The sequence below is a fragment of the Haliotis rubra genome, unplaced genomic scaffold (assembly GCF_003918875.1).
Source record: "Haliotis rubra isolate DU_JTF1 unplaced genomic scaffold, ASM391887v1 Scf1020, whole genome shotgun sequence".
In the NCBI taxonomy this organism is placed as follows: Eukaryota; Metazoa; Mollusca; class Gastropoda; order Lepetellida; family Haliotidae; genus Haliotis; species Haliotis rubra.
The window spans coordinates 238,835-259,627 of record NW_025764916.1 but is presented as its reverse complement, the minus strand read 5'-3'; the positions used below and the strand labels follow the sequence as shown (position 1 = coordinate 259,627).

The window sequence follows — 20,793 nt, the reverse complement described above, 5'->3', positions numbered from 1 at the left end:
ATCTATATCACAGTTAGAAATTCTGTCAACGCTAAATAATGACATTGCTTTTAAAGTATCGAACTGAGAAAGTGACTCGGTAAGAAGAACGTGTGGTGAAATTATATAAATTAGTTAATTTACTGTCATAACATATATAAAAGCTCGCGCCTGTGCAGGATATCAACAAAACATTAGAAAAATAGCTCACACCAAAGCCTTCACCGAGTATTCACCCGGACAACCCGCTTCCAAGTTGCGCGAACCTATTTCACTGCGCACGTGCTATGAGCGCAGCCAGCTGTTGAAACCCGTTTTCCCCAGAAAGTCTGGGGAAAATTAAGTGAAAACGTTTGAACTCCGATTTCGCGCGGTTTTTTTTCATCGCGTTATTTTTCAACTTTATAAGTTGAATTTGCATTTTGACGATTTGTTTCGGTAAGTCCATACCGAAGGTATCAGAATCTGCAAAGTTGTGTTTTACGTTGCATGTGACCTTACGGGAGAGTGGCTAGAATGCTGCAGACTGACGTAAAATATATTCTCTAACTCTAAACACGAACCTCATCTCGTGCGGTTGATGAATGAAGAGAAATACATTCTTAAAACAAACAATCATTTATTTACATTTTCATCTATAAACAGAACCGTTATTTGACAAATTAACAATTAAAATCCAGCCTTGCTCAGTCGTGTTTATTCGATCGCTTGTGGATTTTTCATGTACCAGAGATGATGATGTACCAGAGGGTAGTGTCCCCGATACTGGTTTTCATCATAATAATATCACATGATATTACCATGTTATCAGTTCACTCAAGTCCACTAATAGTGAAAGGAATAAAATGAACAGTTCCATTAGTGCTCACAAGCCAAAGTTTAATGTGAATTAATGTGGAATGTAGAAAATCGCTTGAACGTATGATCTGTTTGTTTGTTTGTTTAACGCCGCATTCAGCAATATTCCAGCTATATGGCAGCGGTCTGTAAATAATCGGGCCTGAACCAGACAAGCCAGTGATCAATATCATGGATACGATGACATGTGTCAACCAAGCCATCAAGCCTGACCACCCGATTCCGTTAGTCGCCTCTTACGACAAGCATGGGTTTGCTAAAGACTAACCCGGATCTTCACGTGTTTGAAACGTATGACCGTATATATCCTTCATTATAGTGAAGCATTGAGAACTATTTTGGTTTACTTCATGCAATCAATGCCTCTCTGACGACAGGCATTGCGTTTTATTTCTACCCTTGAGATAAGTAAATATCTGCTTTAAAAAGTAAATAATGTGTGATCAAATCTCACAAATTGACAGTCACTAGAAAAAGAGTGCAAATCACATATATCGTATTTCCTCTAATAAGCGCCTGGAGTAAAGCAGCTCACTAACAATTACGGTAATTAGACCCAGTAAGTGTAAAAGCGCCGGGCTCTAAAAAGCGCCGGGTCTGGAACTCCATTGAAAACATAAGCGCCTGGGCGCTTATTAAAGGAAATACGGTATCTGCTTTTAATAAAATATTCAGGAATGTCAGATATCACAAATTATCAGTGACAGTAACATTAATGCAAGCAATACAAAACAAAACCTTTCAAACACCAACAAGGGAAAATACAATATAATGTCATGGAATTAATCTAAATTTATGTTCAAAAGATACTGATTTCATGATTGAAAAATGAAGAAGGCGTATTCAAAAAGATTCGATTCCTATAAAAGGTAACAAGAAGAGACAATTTAGTGTCTTCATAACACATAATCATTTCATGAAATATATTAAATATTTCACTTAATTGAAGACTTTAAATTTGCGATGAACAAAAATGTGATATAGTTCTGTAACCCTACAATAGGAAATGATTCCGAAGACAGAGGATAAACACGTTAAAGTCTACTTTGCCCAAATGTAATTAAATCCAGGTCTTCGTGCTGTTATATTATGAAAACAATCCCCTTGAAGATATAGATATCATAACTTGATTGCAAACAAAACCGAGTTGAAGTTGAAGGAAGCAATCCAAAACAACAGCTTGTTGCACGCCTTAAGCGAGTACACCAGGAAACAGAATGGGCAGTTCACTGTAAGGTTGCTATGTGGTGCTCATATGAGCACAATAATAACTATTTCCTATACCATCTCACAATTACTTGACGCTCGCTTTTGTAATACCTATTGGTCATAAAAACATAAAATAGAGATGTTGGAACGATCGTTAGACACACGGGTAAGAAGTATAAGCCAGTTCCAACCTTTGGTTGAAAAGATATATAACGTATATATTTAAGATGTTACAGATGTTTTGCCCCAGCGTGAATTTTGTTTTCAGCCTTATGGATGTCCAGATAGAGATGTCACCACTTGCCCCAAGCGAAAATCGCACATAACCGATAACTAACCAAAGGCCATAAATCTAACCAACACATAAGCCATATATCTAGTTTCTTTCTTGTCATTTACACAGACCCTGACATCATGCCGCATATCTCTTAATCTGGCATTAAGACAAACCTGAAATTTATTAACTTAAACAACCCACCCACCTTCAAGTGCGTTTATCTAAAATATATATCACATGAAAAGTAACGTGAAAACAAGCAAAGTAGCATTTATGATCTGTTGTAACGAGAATCTCTCACCCATAGTTGTACAACATAGTAAGCGCTAAACACAATAACAACATATGAAGATATGATATCAAGGCAACTGTTTTCAAGCAACCATGTGTCTTAGCATGTAAACAAGTCAAGGTGTGAGGTACCGTATAAATAATATTGGAATGCTACACAAATATTAAACTCTTAAGAGAAAATTTTCAGAATCATGAGATTCTACCATCATGCCGAGCACGGAGTTCCCGGTCCCGACGACGTCGTCGAGCAACACGCAGCATGTCGTCACCGTAGCCACCTGTTAAATAACACAAAATATAATACGTATTATTCGTTACCTATGACTATGACAATGTCGCCAATTATTCTTCCAACAAAAGAAATATTTCCGTATCATCAACACATTCACTCGGCTATTTCCGTGTTTTCCTTTTGAAAATATACAATCAAATTACAGATTAAAATGTTGATTTTCTTCCCGTATGATAAATGCTTATATTTACTGTCAATACAGTAAAATACCTCTTGACTCGACGTTGTGTTAATACTGCTTTTCGACACACTAGGATATGATTGAATGTAATTTTGTAAAGTGGTATCATTGCAGTGATAGTCTGACAGCATAGCTGTATAATATTGCACGCATAATTTAACAGCGAGTTTCAACGGTATTTCAGTTATATCCATCCTCGATAATCTCCAGGGTATACGTTACGATCACTCTCCACTATCGTGACGTATACCCTGGAGATTATCGAGGATGGGTTATATCCTGATGTGTCAACTTATTTGGGAGGAAGGCCGGAAGTGATGCAGATCTCACAGCCCAGACTACTTTGGTGAAACAAGCCTGGACACATGCTCAGGGCGAATCGGGCTTCGAACCAACAGTCATGGGTTTCTGGGGTAATGATGCACAGCAAATCCCTAATGAAGTGAAGAACCAGCTTCAAATTATTGTTCTGATACATCGTCAAGTTTCGCATATCGCATGTTCCTGAATAATATGTCCATGTTAAATTACTGGGATTATAGTTTAAGGAAGACAAAGATCAACAGAAGCCATGTATGCTCCCTGCACATTAACTCAGCTTAATTAGAGTGAGCGAGTTGGGTTTTACGCCGCTTGTAGCAATATTTCAGCAACATCACGGCGGCGGACACCAGAAATGGGCTTCACACACTAGGTTATCCCATCGCCCCAGCTTAATTAGAATTTTTAAAAAGTACCATACTAAAAGGTGACAGGGAGATACAGAAAATAATGTTCAGCAAAAACATGAGCGATTGACAAGATAATTGAGAGGTCCGCAAAGCCGGTCTACGTTACACAATTCAGGGGAGACAACTCTATAAAGACAGTTATTTCCAAATATACTCACGCTCACGGTCACCGATGAATGACACTCGAACCACCTGGAGATTAAGATAATCCCGCCAGTTGACCTTTATTCCTTTTGGGATGCTTTGTATTTCACCAAGCACAGAGTCGTACAGGATAGTGAATTTGGACAGTTTGAAGGCGATTGGCCAACGGATGTCTTTCCTGAACTCGACGCTTTCGCCATTGTATGTCACTCTGAAGTAGATGTCCTGGCTGTAGATGACGTCAGTAACCAGATACAAGTTCTCCACGTTGAAACCGACTGAAAAAGAGTACAGTGTGTTTAATGCTGCGACTTAGGGGCCCAGGGGTCGGAGGCGTTATAATTTGCAGTACAAGGTTCCCAAGTCATGAAAGTGGTAAACACCTACCACAGACGTCATTTGTTTGATTATTTCCTTGCTGATCTACCAAGCCCTGATATTACCGATTAAAACGTGTTATTCCTAATTCACCCACTTACTAAACGGTTTGCCACAGGGTAGAATAGATATAACATTTAGAACGCGGAAATTAATTAGTCCAATCCAACGATGTTATCAAATGTAGAAAAAAATGTTAAAATTGGCCTTTAGGGGTAGTAGTATAATAAAAGTGTAAGAAAGAGTGTAAGAAAATATTTTTCATTGTTTTCACACAAATAAGTCATGCAACTTTTTTGTGTGAAAACAATGAAAAATATTTTTTTACAGTAGCTTTATTGGAAACCCTGTCGAGGCAAGACAATACATCTTCTCGATATGTCAGTTTCTTCAAAAGTAGCTTTACTCCAGAAATTCAAAAATAGGATATTTGGTATTCTCAGTATATTTTCCTTGGATAATAATTTTATAAATTAGCTTTGTCAGTTATTCCTCCCACTGTGTTACATGTGTCTTTGTTGTCATTGCTCATGACACGGTCAGGAACCTGGGTCAATGCCAGCTGATGCCCCGCACTATGCACATTTGCGTCCCTTTTTGAAATAAATCTAAGAACCTAGGTTAGAACCCAAGAAAAATTCCTCATATTACAGAAGACATCCATAACTTTCACCTTCGCTGAGACAATGTTTAACCAGAGGCATTAAACAAAACGTAACTTTCGACGTAACAGAAACATGATCAGAACGACACGTAACGTAACACAGCCGTGACACAACTTACATGCATCGCACGCAAAGAGATCTATAATGGTGCCCTTCAGCATCTCGATACGGTCCAACACCTGCCGCTTGCAGTTGCTAAAAGTAAGGAAAACCCGTTTGCTGGCTCGCTGAGATGTGTCCTTGCCACTGTAGGAACCGTAGCTCATTCTCAAGGAAGCATTTGTGCCTCTCTTCATAGCAGACGACACTTCTGTGGAGATGTCCTCTGGTGAAACTAGGATGTCCTCAAGCATACACACTGGTCGAGCCTTGGGCGATCGAAACAGGAGTCTTTCTTTCAGCGATCTGTCCTTCAGGAGAATAACCGCTCCAAGGTCGTAACGAGGGCCATCGCCGATATACTTGACAGCCATAAACTCACATTTTGCTAAAATATAAACAAACACATGGTGAAAATGACCTATCCCGAGCGTAAACGAAGGAGGTACACTGAGCACGCTTGAAACCCTTTACCTGAAATAATAAGGGTGCGCCCGTTTCGCAACACAGTCGTAACTCTCATTATGTTACACAGTAGTCCTTTAATATATTTCTTTGTTTGTTGTTTAATTCAGCAATATTCAAGTTATATGACGGCGGTTTGTAAATAATCGAGCCTGGAACAGACAATCCAGTGATCAACATCATGAGCATCACTCTACGCACTTGGGATACGATGACATGTGTCAACCCAGTGAGCGAGCCGTTAGTCGCCTCTTACGACAAGCATGGGTTGCTGAAGATCAATTCTAACCCGGATCTTCACGGGGTCCCATAGCTTTCGTGAAAAGGACACTTATCATGAAGCCTTATATTATCTTTAAACCGTTTTTGTGTTACTTGTTGGCGTTGAAAATAGAAAAAGGGGTCAAAATAGAATCTTTAAAAATACGTGTATCCCTTTAAACTATTGTAGGGCAGAAAGTTGCCAGAAACCAACGAATAAATGAAAGATTGGGATATATGTAAATAAATATAGTATTACTATTACAAGTAAGGATAAGATATGTTATTATATTCCAAGAGATCTTCTGAGGCATTTGAAGAAAGGTTTTTGACATTAAAATCAAGCGAGAGATCCTTCAGTGCAATGAGGATGATCAATGCGTACCTTCGGTCCACCAAGGGTGATGTCCGTATGTCATAACTTGCACTTATCCATGTCCACAGAGACATGCCAGCAAATATAGACCGTGTCACTGGGCAATTTGCTGCTCAGAAGACGAGGCGCATGGATTTCATTTAAGACTGTAGATAACGCGCTGACAGCAATGAAGTTTACTCCTCATTATTAGTGTTGGGAATTGGCTGAAATCTCACTATTGATGATTGATTCAAAACCAACGAACAATCATCGAAAAAAAATTGGTTAGCATCATTTTTCAGATTTTCCTATCCAGGTTGTTATTACAGATATGAATAACATGATGCAACTTGCTACTTTAAAGTGAAGACTAATATATCATGAACATAAACTTCCTGGAGTCTTTAAGAAGTATTCAGTCATGGCTTTTCAGTTAGTGAAGTGAGTTTTCTAAGAATTAAACACGTTTTCAGGCCCTGACACTTCAACGATATGTTCCATTGTCAAGTATTTTAAAGACTAAAACAGTAGTTCCAAAATCGTTTATGTTCGATTATGAGAAAATGTGATCAATTGCTTGGTCGTTTGGTCACTGCAACCAATCTTCGATTATTTCAATTAATCGGAACACCACTACTCAGAATACAGTCTTTTCTTATCGATTCACATCATTGACATTTGTTCAAATTATGCTTATATAGAAAGTAATCGGGAGCTAGCATGGACATTATCATGGACATACAGACTCACCTCCTCCATACAGAATGAGGTCGTTGATGATGTATTGCGCTATATGGGACCAGGCCTCCTTTACAGAGAGACAGGGGATTAGTCTCACAAATTTGGAAGGAATCTCCTTCACGATTGCTCGAGGCATTGTAACATTCAGCCACATGCAACAATGTCATCGAGCGACATCGACAATATGCATGACGTCATAGAAGGTAGGTGTGACGTCACCTTGAATACACTTCCGGATTCAGGCGTGTGACTTTGTAACTCATTTCAGTACATTAGTCCCGGAGCCCGTTGGTGAATTTTGTACCGGGAGAGCCCAAAAGGTTTAAACATATATACCACATTATACCAAATTACTATTATTTTCAGTTGATCAAAATAATAACAATAGTATAATAGGTTACATTTACCGAAAAGACAAATGGGAGTTAATTTTAATTTAGTCGAGAATAGAATCTATAGATGTTAAATTTTATTTAAAAATATATGCATAACTGCGAGCCAACACAAACACTATTATCCAGGGACACCCTTTGTGTCGTTTGCATAAAACATGGAGTTGCAATATATGGTAATTGTGGCTTGGTATTACATTATGTACCTCGACTGCATGGCCGCTGCTTAAGTTATCAACCTCTGGCTTTGTCATCCTGGCTCAAATATTCATAGGCCATAGCTTTTATACCTTAAACTTTCATGTATTGTTCAGATTTGTCACATTCCACCACTGGGCTTAAGGGAACATGCATTCGCCGACGGCTTTGAAAACCTAGTATTTATCTTAGTCGTCATATTTATCTGCTAAAATATATTTTAAAAAGTCAAATGTATGACAGACAGACAGACAAGCCAGAATTGATTTTCAATTACTTTCTAGTGATTGATTATATATTTTCAACCTATTTCTGTATGTAATGTATACAAAGAAAATTTTGCATAAGAAACCTTTTACATCCTGCATTTTGGCAGTCAGATTGACAATAAACGGACAAAACGTTGTATTTAACATAAAACAAATGTGTACAAAACAAACTTAGGAACGGTATACAAGCACATGAACCACAGAACCAGTCCCTAACATTTATTATAGATTTATTATACGCCCCCTCGTCTGGAACAGGTAATAGGAGGACCAGGTAACTCGGGCTATAGAATGCTGTCTAGCAGGCACTCTGTGTTAAACATGCCAGTATTAGAAACCTTTAAGGGCAACACGCAATAAAAAAGTGATCACTGCCATGTTTATTGTTTAAGCGTACATAACGGCAGTATACATATAAATACAACACTCACCAAACAGGAAGCGTGTTAATGCCCAGAATCAAACATATAAGTTGTTTGTCTACGTCCGTGTGTGTTCCACTGTATCAGATCAGTAAGGTACATCGTCAACAATGCGTGATTTCTGTATAACCAGGCGATATGAATAATATAATCTTATCCGAGGTGTTATGGACTAAGTATAGTAACATATTACCCAATTATTCAAAGTTTTGAATTTTACTTCTCGTAATCTTTGTAAGGCAGAGATTAATTGAGTTTCATTCCAATAACAAGATTATCCTCTCATTGAATATTGTTAATATTTAACTAATTTAAATGGTACACACGTCATACACGCGTCCTGTAAATGTGTTGTACAACCACTATCGCTATTCTTGACCTGGGAGAGAGGAAGTTGGTCTGGATTCACGAGGTTGCATTGTAAATTAAAACGTCGTGTCACTCTGTTAGGAGCCCTCGGTATGGATCTTTAAAGAAGTATCATATTATAAGGATTGCCGTCTTACGACGCAGCAAAGTAATCTCTAATGTTATTTGCGTTACTTTCCAGTGAATACATTTATGAACTCTCGAAAATCCGGTGTTAGAATTGTTATTCAGCCACTCACGCTTGTCGTATGAGGTGGCTAAGGGGATCGGGTGGTCAGGCTCCCTGACTTGGTTGACAGCAGTTACTTGGTTGATGTTATCGTATACCAGTGGTATAGATTGATGCCAATCACTGGATTGTCAGGTCCAGAGTCGGCTATTCTCAGACTGCCTTCATTTTGGTGGAATACTGCCGAGTAGCGTTAAAACAAATAGACAAACAAACAAATATATCAGTGATTTCGTTATCATGCGTTGATAATTCTGAAGTGTAACTGTATTTGACGTCAGGAAATGCGGACACAGACTCCAACTTGTTCAACCCGTTTTGTTATGTGGTGCTGAGGTCCGGGATTATGAAAATGTTAAACTTTTGGAACGTCGTGTACATCTTCGTTTTGTAAATATATTTTAAATGTTAAACAATCAACACCAGACTTTATGGTTTATGGAGCATTGGGGCGTTTCCCCCTCTCGATTAATGTTAAAGTTAAAGTGATTTCCTATTGGGCTAAACTATTACAACCTATTGATAAGTTATCTCATATCATCTACAGCCTTGTGTACAATTTGATGGTTAATACCAACAATTCTAATTTCGTTTTATTAAATAATGTAAAAGCTATTTTAGATGAAACTGGAATGTCTTATGTATGGGTCTCTCAATATGTTAATAACGTTACTTTGTTCAAGAATAATATACAGAGGACCCTTTTAGATCAGTTTGTACAATCTAGGAATTTTTCTCATGAAATGTCATTATCAACCACTCATTCTCAGATTATCCAACTATATAAAACACCGTTTGTTCCTCTTCAAATGATATCATCTAAATGTTTTATTTATATTTATACATACCTGTATGTTCTCTATATCATATGGCAGCTTGGGTATTTTTTCCATGGTTAACTGTGTGAATCGTCACGTAACCTTATTCGAATCCCCACATGGGCATTATTAACCAGCCATTCTCAAATTATCCCCCTACCGTGATATAAAACACCGCTTGGAATATTGCTAAAAGCGGCGTAAAACTGAAACTCATCAGTTTATCAGTCCTGTCATGTTCTCTATATCACTTTTTGTGGGGTTTTTTAGAATAAAATTCTGTTCTGTTCTGTAATTGATGATTTACCTCCCTCCAATATATGTACCTTTATAAATTTGTACCTGCTTGAATGCAGGCTTTTAAGAAAGCGTACCAAATTCTAACGCCTATTGATGATATAAGTAATTCTGTATATTCCGCCTACGATTATTGCAGTATTTATTCCACCTACGATCCCAACATTTTATATATTCATGACGGTGACACATGGAATGAGGTCCGGTTTACGACATTGTCGGGGCTGATTATAAAAGCAGAGCAAGGACATGGTACATGTAGTTCGAGGTTCCGCGGAGACTGCAGGAGCAGAATCATGCTGGTGAGTCACTTCTTCGGGTATTCTTTTTCGGATATTGCAAATTGCCTATATCCTCCTACTCAACTGTTACTACCATACAAACTGATAGTACATGAAAGAAAATGAGTTGTAAAATACTCTTTCGTCTCTTCTGTAAGGAGAAAGCATATTTAATCTTTCGCAAAGGTCAGTTTTAGCAAGGCAGATACTAAGAACATTAATGTATGCATGAATTTTACAATTTGATCTAATATTACACTGTTTGCTTAACAGTACAACTGATCATCTAGTTGCAACTTATGCTTATATATGAAAAAATTAACTCATATTTTGATGTTTTAAATTGAATTAGACTGTGCTGCATGATCTCTTTGTCAAAAGAGTATAGTCGTTGTATTATTGAATGCTGACACCCACCCCTTCCCTTGTGATGAAAATGATACTTTATGATTTCTTATTCGTCTATGCGTTGAAAATATTTAGATAACTACGTTTTGTATTTTTCATATGTAGTTTCGTGTGCAAAGAAAGGCATCTTTCCGATATATTCCATCTCAGAAAGAAACGGTTCAAAGTTTGCACATGCACTGAATGCCTGAATTAATCGAACAAAAAACTCCATGTCCCTTCAAAGCGAGTAAAACCTACTGCATTTGTTTTGGAAAGGTTATTATTAGCTAACAAATCATGAGAAAATTAACTTCCAAATTCAGCTCAATATCTATAATAATTTAAACTTCAATTTCTAATAGATAATGCACTAGACAGCAAGGAAATATGAGACATGTTTCCTTAAGCAGCGACCATAAAATGGATGCATCACCAAGCAACTGTCCTTGTCTTTGAACATTGTATATTGTCACGCCCACGCCAATTGGGGTTATACATCCCTATAAATATGTATAGTTGCTACTGAGGAAATATGTCGCTCGGATGACGCCGTCCCACTGGCTATAGTGTAGGGAGCAGAGACAAAAATCGAGTATGGACTGGGAAATGTGTGTGTTTGCGCGAAGCACGCAGTGAATGAGTGGTGTTTTACGCCGCTTTATACACTATTTCGGTTCTATCGAGGCGTGCAAGCTTAATGTCGGAGGAACGGTCACAGTGATATAGATAATTATCATTTAGCTATAGTCTGTTTGCAGTGAAAACGTACCGATGAATTTCAGTTTAAACAAAAATGTAAATAAAATAAAATAAAATAAAAATTGCGAATCCTCCTAAATTTTTTTACGTTGCCAACTGAACATTTAAATCTCAGAATTTTATTCAACTTAGGATAAAAGTTGTTTAACAAACGATCCTAGTTTCAAATCGCTATGATTGGTTTGTATTATAAAAAAAAGATGTACAGCGACGCCCTCCTAGACAATATGCTCCACCCCGATTCCAAAACCACCCTTCCCTTCTCCTTTAAGAAAATAATGATCAATGTTAATTCAAGTAAAATAGATACATGTCCTCTTCCTTTTCTATTGCTTCAACATAGGGGCTCTGTGACTGATATTGGGTTATCAAAAAGTCACTATTGAAACCAGGCAGTGTCGGTATTAGAAGTCCCCAGAAACACTATGCATGTTTGATAAACACAATAAATGACAGCAGTCCTTGCGATGAGTCACGGCCAGATATTGTAGAATGACTGTTTGAACACCATTATTTTGTTTATCACTGTGACCGATTTATTGAACACTCTTATTAAGAGCATAGGCAGGTAGATACGAACATTGATGACATAATTCTATTGCAAGTTTTATTCTAATTCACTGTTTAATAGAGGCTCCGTTTTGATAGTATGTGGACCTAATTTGATTTTCTGTATTTGTATAAAGAAAATTACAGCATGGCACACCGTGAGATGATTTTATATCCACATGTGCTAAGGATTGTTTCCTCTTTCACAGATACCGGAATATGTTGTTGTAGGTGTATGTTCTGGTGCTGGCGTTGGCGGGTGTCCGTCCAGGATTTGGCGATAGTCATCAACCTGATGACGTGACCCCCAGGAAAGACTGTTTTGTCTACCATGACAGATCAGTTCAAACCAAACTCTCGGACTCCAGACATGGCTATCCTGCGTAGGTATCGCTTCAAGAACCTGTATTAGAACATATGAATTCGTAGCTGTACCGAAATACACATATATCGTTATGGTCCGTATTATGCCGTGTGTTTGTGGTCAGCTACCTGTTACCGTGATTAATACCGGAGTGCCAACTTGGGGAAATATATTTCGGTCATAACATGGCTGCTTTACCGGCTGGCTGGGTAAGTGTTTAGTGAGTGAGTGAGTGAGTGAGTATAGTTTTACGCCGCACTCAGCAATATTCCAGCTATATGGCGGCGGTCTGTAAATAATCGAGTCTGGACCAGACAATCCGGTGAGCAACAGCATGAGCATCGATCTGCGCAATTGGGAACCGATGACATGTCAACTAAGTCAGCGAGCCTGACCACCCGATCCCGTTAGTCGCCTCTTACGACAAGTATAATCGCCTTTTGTGGCAAGGATGGGTTGCTGAAGACCTATTCTACCCCGGATCTTCACGGGTCGCCTGTTGTTTACCTAACGAACATTTCAATAGATTTGATAAGTGATCGTTGTGCGCGGCAATGGATCTACCTCCGGATATGGAGTTACTCAGAGATGTAGAATATTAAATGTCCGATCTGTTTATGTAAACAGAGAATCTCATCCGAGTGTCTTTTGATATCAAATATATCACCACGAGTTACAAATACCCGAGGCTTGCCGAGGATATTTTAACTTTTATCAACGAGTGTTGATATATTTGATATCAGAAGACACGAGGGTGTCCAATGAGATGTCCAAATGATATCTCCTATATCGATTGATCTCACACAAGCAATATCTCCCGACGAACACAGTTTTGGTGATAAATTCAAATGCAAATACTAAGGGGATACCAAGGACACTGCAAAGTATTCGTTTTCCGAATGTTTCGTTTTGCGTTAAAAAAAGAGAGTATATTTTCACCACTTTTTGGCGTACAACGACTAAAGTAATGTGCGACAGTTATATTATTTAAAATCTTAACGGAAACTGTGAGAGAACGAAATACTGCCTTATTAAAGTATCATTATTAGAAGGATTTGTATGGTTATGTATGTATAACAAAGGGGAGGGCTTGAGGGGTTAGCCCCACACACACACTTTTCAAGACGAAACCATATCTACCTTACCATAACTACAATTTCATTTTGATTTTCAATTCTTTTCATAAATTAACGCATGGATATAAATGGCAGTCATCCATAATCAGGCCACCAACGTGTATTATATACCTTTGTTGTCATGCCAATGGGTTTATGCAGATTTGTTCTCAATCCTGTAAAACATATATCCACTTGTCTGGTTGACTACAGATACACATATGTTTTCTTCTGTTTCTGTGCTCATTTGTTTAAACGTGGTAAACGTGCAAGTAATGCATAACTATGGAGTCTTCCTTCCACATCAGGGGCGGAGGGGGTAGTCTAGTGGTTAAAGCGTTCGCTCGTCACGCCGAAGACCCGGGTTCGATTCCTCACATGGGGACAGTGTGTGAAGCCCATTTCTGGTGTCCCCCGCCGTGATATTGCTGGAATATTGCTAAAAGCGGCGTAAAACAAAACTCAGTCACTCCTTCCACAAGCTGACACGCCATGGTATATCTTGCAGGTCCGACATTGAAGAGGAGCTTGTGAAGCGCCCCTACCTGCGCCCAGTACTGTTTGATCCTGACACCTTCCCCGCCCTAACCCAGAATACAGGACTCCTTACAGCGAGAATGGAAAACGGCTTCATAAGAGGTAAACTGATTGTTAAATAATAATAGTCAGTGGATGCACCCTGAAGTTAAATGATTTTCATATCATTGGATATACAGAATATCAAGTTGATGACACTTAATACAACACTTCGGGATTCTTTCGTATTCAGGTCACTTGGGAAGAACCTTCTGAGCCAACGTAGAGTGTTATTGGGACTGATTACAGTTCTTTTAACCATGTCTGGTTTTATGTATGATGATCTGTTATACTTTATATACAGTTTGAGTTTACGGTTTCAGGTCGTATGGTTTCTACCCCATCTACAGACAGGTGTATCCTTACTACAGAGGACTCGAGCCCAACCCTGCACCAGCACAATATGTCCAACGAAAGCCAGGGCTTGTGGTGGACCCTGAACCAGCGCATCCCATCCGTCCTACGCCAGTGCCTTTTGCCAAACGCAAGCCAGTGCTTGTCATCGACCCCAAACCAGTGCACCCCCTTCACCCCTCACTCGTGCCTTTTGCCAAAAACAAGCGTGTGCTCGGTGTTGATCCGAAACCAGGGTCTCCCATCCATCCGTCTCCAGTGCATCACGAACAGCGCAAACCAGTATTTGCCGTTCAACCTAAGCCAGCACACCTTGTCCATCCTAAATTAGCACTTGTCGTTCAACCTAAAATCGTAAACACCGTTCGTGTTACTAAGCCTGTACCCACTTCTAAACCAATATGTCTGTCCCGGAAGTTTGCACTGCGCAGGTTCTGGCTGAATGGCGGCGACTGTTTCGTCATCAATCCCGACTACCAGAAGGTTACATATGCCAAATGCAGGTAAAAGCTTAATTAAGATTAATACTTATTGATGAGATATGGAACATATGCGGTAAGAGTTCCGCCCGTAACCCCCTCTTGAAATGTATTCTATTTGTTATGATTATATCGTGGAGGGGTTAGGGTTGAGGTTTAGGGTTTACGTTTAGCATTATGTTATAGGTTTAGGGTTAATGTACGCTTGCTATAAAAATCATCTATTCTTCCTGTAAATCTTAGGCATAGAATGATGAAAAAGGGGGTTACGGGCGGAACTCTTTCCACATAGACGCTGGATGAATTACTTCTCGAGTGATGTGAAACATTGTTTGGCAATTTCTAAACGAAATCTTTGCGACAATATACACTGACATTTTATGTATTTTGATGTTCAGCAAAGTTCGTGTATCTTTCAGCGATTCATGTTTCAGGACAACAAAACAATTATGTCTGACTCGTACCAGGTGGTCAGTTTGGTGACATCGATGGTGACTACTCCACACGGGAAATCTGGCTGCTGTTCAGATAAGGCAAATGTTCTTTACCAACAGGTCTCGGGATATGCTCCAACATATACTAAAGCACGCCTGTTAATACAACCTTCAACCCGTAAACAATGTGTGGAGACCTTAACACCGGTCATACCATCAGATGCCGTTATTTTTTACGTAATAATTAGTTCTACTCATCAGTAAGTTCGAGTTGATAAATGTGGAGGGTAGGCGTTAACCTAGTTAAATAGTTAGCTGTTAAACTATTCTTTCAAAAGCTTTACGTTACTCGAAAAATTTAAGGTGCCCATTCAAGTTTGATTCAAGTTTTTCATGTCTTCTACCTAATGTTTTAATATGTATATTCATCTAAAGCAGTTAATGACTGTCCATAGTTTATATGTTCCACAAACCCGAACACTGTGTGTGGAGCGTTCTTTCTGTAAGTACAATGTCTAGAACTATTTTTTCACGTATAGAGACTGTTACTGGAATCGACTGTCATATGTCGTGATGTCTAAACCCGAAACCGTGCACGTTTCTTTGTAAGTACTTCTCTTTTGTTCGCCTAATGTTATTAGGAATATGTGTGTGTCTTGAATCTATATACATGTATGTTGTTGAACCATACGTAGTGCCAATACATTCACTATACGCCATACCACTATATCAGTTGGCTATCGAACACATGATATATATAGATGATGTCATTTTTTAAATGTAATAAACAGTCTACTTTGCTTACCAGTTTTACACTTAATTCTTTGTCGCCACCGTCGAAATAACAGTTTGCATATTTCCAGGTAATCTTCTGTATACTGCTAATAACAGTTTAATTATGATTATGTAGTGTTCATTATATAACCATTCTTAAGTGCCGGGCAAAGATCAGCGTTCACTGTTCACCAATGATTGGTGATGGCTAAGACTAGAAACACACTCCAGTGAAATTGTTAGTCGATGGTTATCTACATGATAATGTAGATAACATTGAAATATCTCATTTCAAACTCTCATTGAAGATGTCACGCTGTCAATCAATTTCTACGATTTCTCCATTTCCTGTCTCCTACATTTTGTTTTTTGTTTGCATTTAAAGATGCATTTCGTGCGTTTTTGTCGGTTACTGTCCTACGTTTTATCACCATTAGCAGAAATGTAGTAACTTTGGCTGACACAGACATTTTTGTCGGCACTTTTAATATAGTGTTTGGAAACTAAAGCCCATACAGGGTCAACACACAGCGAGCATCACAATAGTGATATGATGCAGACAAACCAAGAAACGTCGCCAGGTTGAACCTAGGTCGGATTCAAACTCATGACCATTGGTTTATGTGCACCCCAAAGGACGAAACGAATTCCTGCATCGACCAAGTGCATGTGAGCATCTCCATCTCAAATAACCCACAGCAGATTAACAAAAGCAGGTGTCTGTACAGGTGGTATCAGGTGTCATACATCAGTAACTTCAGGTGAACAAGGAGCTGATGTTTAGACAATACAGAAAGCAATCATAGAGAATATGAGTGCACACATCAAATGAAATGTCTTGGATATTATGAAGAAAGGGTCTGGCCATGGTATTCATAAACTACGAAAGAAGATACAGATCTATTGTAATAGTTTATTGATCATTATGTAAAAAACAAAACACATTCGATCCGGCAACAGTTGAAATATATACAAATATTTTTTATTGGAAAGACAGAATTATGAAAAAACACATTCGATCAGGCAACAGTTGAAATACATACAAACATTTTTCAGTGGAAAGACAGGGTTATAAAACACACATTCGATCAGGCAACAGTTGGAAATATATACAAATATTTTTTCAGTGGAAAGACAGAATTATGAAAAACACATTCACTATTGATCTGGCTCAAGCAACAGCTCAAGAATGCTCACAAACACACGAATGTACACAACACTTTCCGATGGCAACATGGTTTGTACTGAAATATATACATTGGGGTTCAGATGCAATCGTAGATGGTGTTTCACCACAGTCGTAATCTAATCTTACAGAATACTACCAAGTATGGTAAAACATCCGATAGGGCAACAGGACTTGTGTTGACTGTAGGCATGAGCTACGATCCACAACCTGAGTGCACCATGAACACAGTCAGAAGAATCCGACGAGTCTGGTCGCCACCATTTTAGTCGCCTCTTACAACAAGCATGAGGTACTGGGGACCTTTTGCAATAGAAATCTGGGCTGACATCACCCTTAATATGTGTTATCAATGATGACATTCGGAAGGCACATTAAGGCGCAGAATTCTCGGTCTGGGGGCTTTGAATGGTTTGATCAGGAATATCAGATTTTAGAATAATCTAGAAAAGAAACGCCTGAAATATTTTTGTTTAAGTGCTGTTTTAGCCGTGATTCTCGATTCCGGATTCATGTCCAAACATTTTTTTTGACCAAAGAATGTAACCTTCTGTCACGTCTTTCCAAAACACTGAAATCGGACAGAGTGAAGGAACTGCTTTTCCCAAATGTGGGGTTGCCCAAGTACGGCATCTTTCTTGTGCAACTTTCATACAAGGTTACACCAATACTCCACATATCGAAAGCCTTCATACAAATGTCACTTGCTGACCGGCGTTCTCCAGCGTGTACCTCTGGTGGTGTGTACTGATGGTTGGCTTTCTGGCCTGCACTGTATCTTCCGGCCTCAACTTCATCGCACCACCAAAGTCAATTATTTTCACCTTTAAATCTTTCCCGATTAGTATATTTTGCTGGTTTCAGATCTCGATGAACAATGTTCTCCTTGTGAACGTATTTGATGGCTTTAAGAACTTGTCTTGAGATCTTTTTCAAAGCGCGTTGTCTCTGCGAGATGTTGTTCCAGGCAATGAAGTCCGCCAGATCGCAGCCATCGAAATACTCCATTATCATCACCTGGAGTCCGCGGTGGGTGAACAGGTCATAGGCTTGGATTATATTTTTGTGCTTCAGCTGACTCATAATCCTGAATTCTGTGGCCCATGCCTTGATTATTGTCTCTGGATCGAATGAATTTCGGTGGGACACTTTCGCAGCGTATGTTCTCCCATCTTTGATGACTTTGTATACGATGGCGGTTCCTCCTGATTCAATGACATGCTGGAATCTGTACCCACGGATGGTATGGCCAAGGAGTTTGTCTTCACATTTTGGTGGCTTCCGCCATGCCGACGGTGCTGGAGTAGATACGTCCACGTGGGTGATAGACGATGGTGATATGACACCGTCAATACTTTCTGGACTCTGTTTGTCGGAACAAAGATGTTTTCTCCATAGTTCCGCAGCAACGTTATGTTGGCTTTGAATTCGAGGAGTTACACTTGACGGGGAACCTGGATAGAATAAGACACACCTGTTAATCACAATCCATCAACATACCAATTCTTCTACATGCCGAATAGACAAATGCCCGTGTTGTATAAACAAGGCAGCAGGAGAAACAAACATGTTTTGTTCCAAGAGTTACTGAAGTGAAACATATTCCCAATTTGATGAAGGTCAATCCTAAAGTATTTGAAAACATAGTGGGTATGTGTATAATCGTATTGTATTTTAAAGGCAATGAGGAACATTTGTATTTCATTGATTTCATAATACGTAGTTTAACATAGACAGACATGGAGTAAAATAATCCAGGAATAAGTAATACATTTCTCATGATTCTTTCCTCGGTAATAGTTTATAATCGTCTAAACAATTCAAAATATATTTTTGAAGAGATTAATATTGTTACTGAAATGTTCAGTTGTTTCAAACGTTTTATCTTTCACGGATAGAACACCGGCACTGGGCCTAGATTTTCGAAGCTCTCTTAGCGATAGGATAGTAGTAAGTTAATGTTTATGCATGGCACTTACGACTATCTTAGCGATAAGGGAGCGTCGAAAATCTAGGCCCTAATGCCAAGACATTTCAACACATCTCATTTAAACACGACTTGGTACAGGGATATCTTGTCAAAGGTTTGTGAAGAGAAGTTTAGAATTAACTTACCTAAGTCAAGTTCCTCTGTTGGACATAAAATATCCTTAAGAAACCATGAGTTTGCCATTTCTGCATAGAAAACACAGTGAACGCAAAACACGTCTTGTATCGAAGCGCGATTGCTCTGTGACGTTTTCTTTCTATGACGTCAGAAGATTTTGTGACGTAAAATTATTATCAACGCTCGGCATATTCCGTATCCCGAAATTCGACACTGTCACTGAGAACTGTCAGAATGGTGTGCGTTTAAAACATACCAATGACATTATTATTTCATTGATTTTTTTACGTTTATTCTTCCGTAATGACTCACATTGTATAAAGAAATTAAATCAGTGTTATTAGTTTCAGAATTAAGAAAATATCGAAACAGTCCCTTCATTTCGAAATTCATGGTTGGCCTACTCTTCAGTTTGTTACTATCACTCGGCTTTCACAGAGGACATTTGAAGTGAATATCTGACATTTTACCAAGTTTAAAAGGCACTTTTAATCTTATTTCTTTGGTGTTAGGCGCGAAAATAAATAGTTCTAAATAAGTTGGAACACTGGAAGGTTTATAAGTTCGGCATTGCACAAAGTGCCAACCCTTATTAATATTCAAATATTTTGCCATGAATGCGGAAAATGAGATGTTATGCTCGACCCAGTTCTTCGCACAGATAAATACATGCAATTGAAACGGAAATTTCATTTGTGGAAACGGCAGTATCGTAGTATTCAAATCTGTAGGGATATTCCACTTTGGGGGATATTACTTGGGAACATGTCCATGTGTTGATTTCATGGATGAAATCCAGACTGAGGTTATTCTGATATCGTTTTAAACTCATCATGTGATATTACCATGCTTGTTACATCTGCACGACTCAGACTCTCCGGAAAACACAGATAATGTTGAACACAACATCACCTATTAAATAACCTCACCTTACCGGCTAATACAGCACCAACATACTTCAATTGTCGTCGGTATTTGAAGATCCAGGTTAGAATTGGTCTCCAGCAAACCATGCTTGTCGTAAAGACGACTAACGGGATCGGGTGGTCAGTCTCACTGACTTGGTTGACACATGTCATCGTATCCCAATTGCGTAGATTGATGCTCATGCCGTTGATCACTAGATTGTTTGGTCCAGACTCGATTAAATCTGGACTTTTAAATCTCTGCTAAAGACCCATCTATTCATTGCTGCCTTTCTGTAAAGTTATATGAATTATTTCCCTCCTAATATTGTCACTGCGCCGCTGAGCATCTCTATGGTGGATATTAGGCGCTTTATAAATACATTATTATATTATATTATTTTTACAGATCGCCGCCATATAGCTGGAATATTGCTGAGTGCGGCGTTAAACAACAAACCAACCAACCAACCAATCTGGTTTATCATTTACTGTATAGACAGTACTTGCTGTCAGTTAAGACATGTTCTGCTTTTCGGTTTAATAGTTCCAAACAGCTGATGTTATGTTGAAACTTGTAATGCTTGACGTTCG

At 38.7% G+C, this 20,793-nt stretch overlaps 1 protein-coding gene across 1 annotated transcript; it reads right to left on the bottom strand.

Moving 5' to 3' along the window:
• Window positions 1-1,804: 1,804 nt before the first annotated feature.
• On the bottom strand, window positions 1,805-7,115 carry LOC124270926. The gene is made up of 4 exons (XM_046705993.1): window positions 6,942-7,115; window positions 5,127-5,495; window positions 3,980-4,243; window positions 1,805-2,895 (listed from the first exon to the last, which is right to left on the bottom strand). Exons 1-4 carry the CDS (start codon window positions 7,084-7,086, stop codon window positions 2,807-2,809), a joined length of 867 nt encoding a protein of 288 aa, XP_046561949.1. The 5' UTR covers window positions 7,087-7,115; the 3' UTR covers window positions 1,805-2,806.
• Window positions 7,116-20,793: the final 13,678 nt, after the last annotated feature.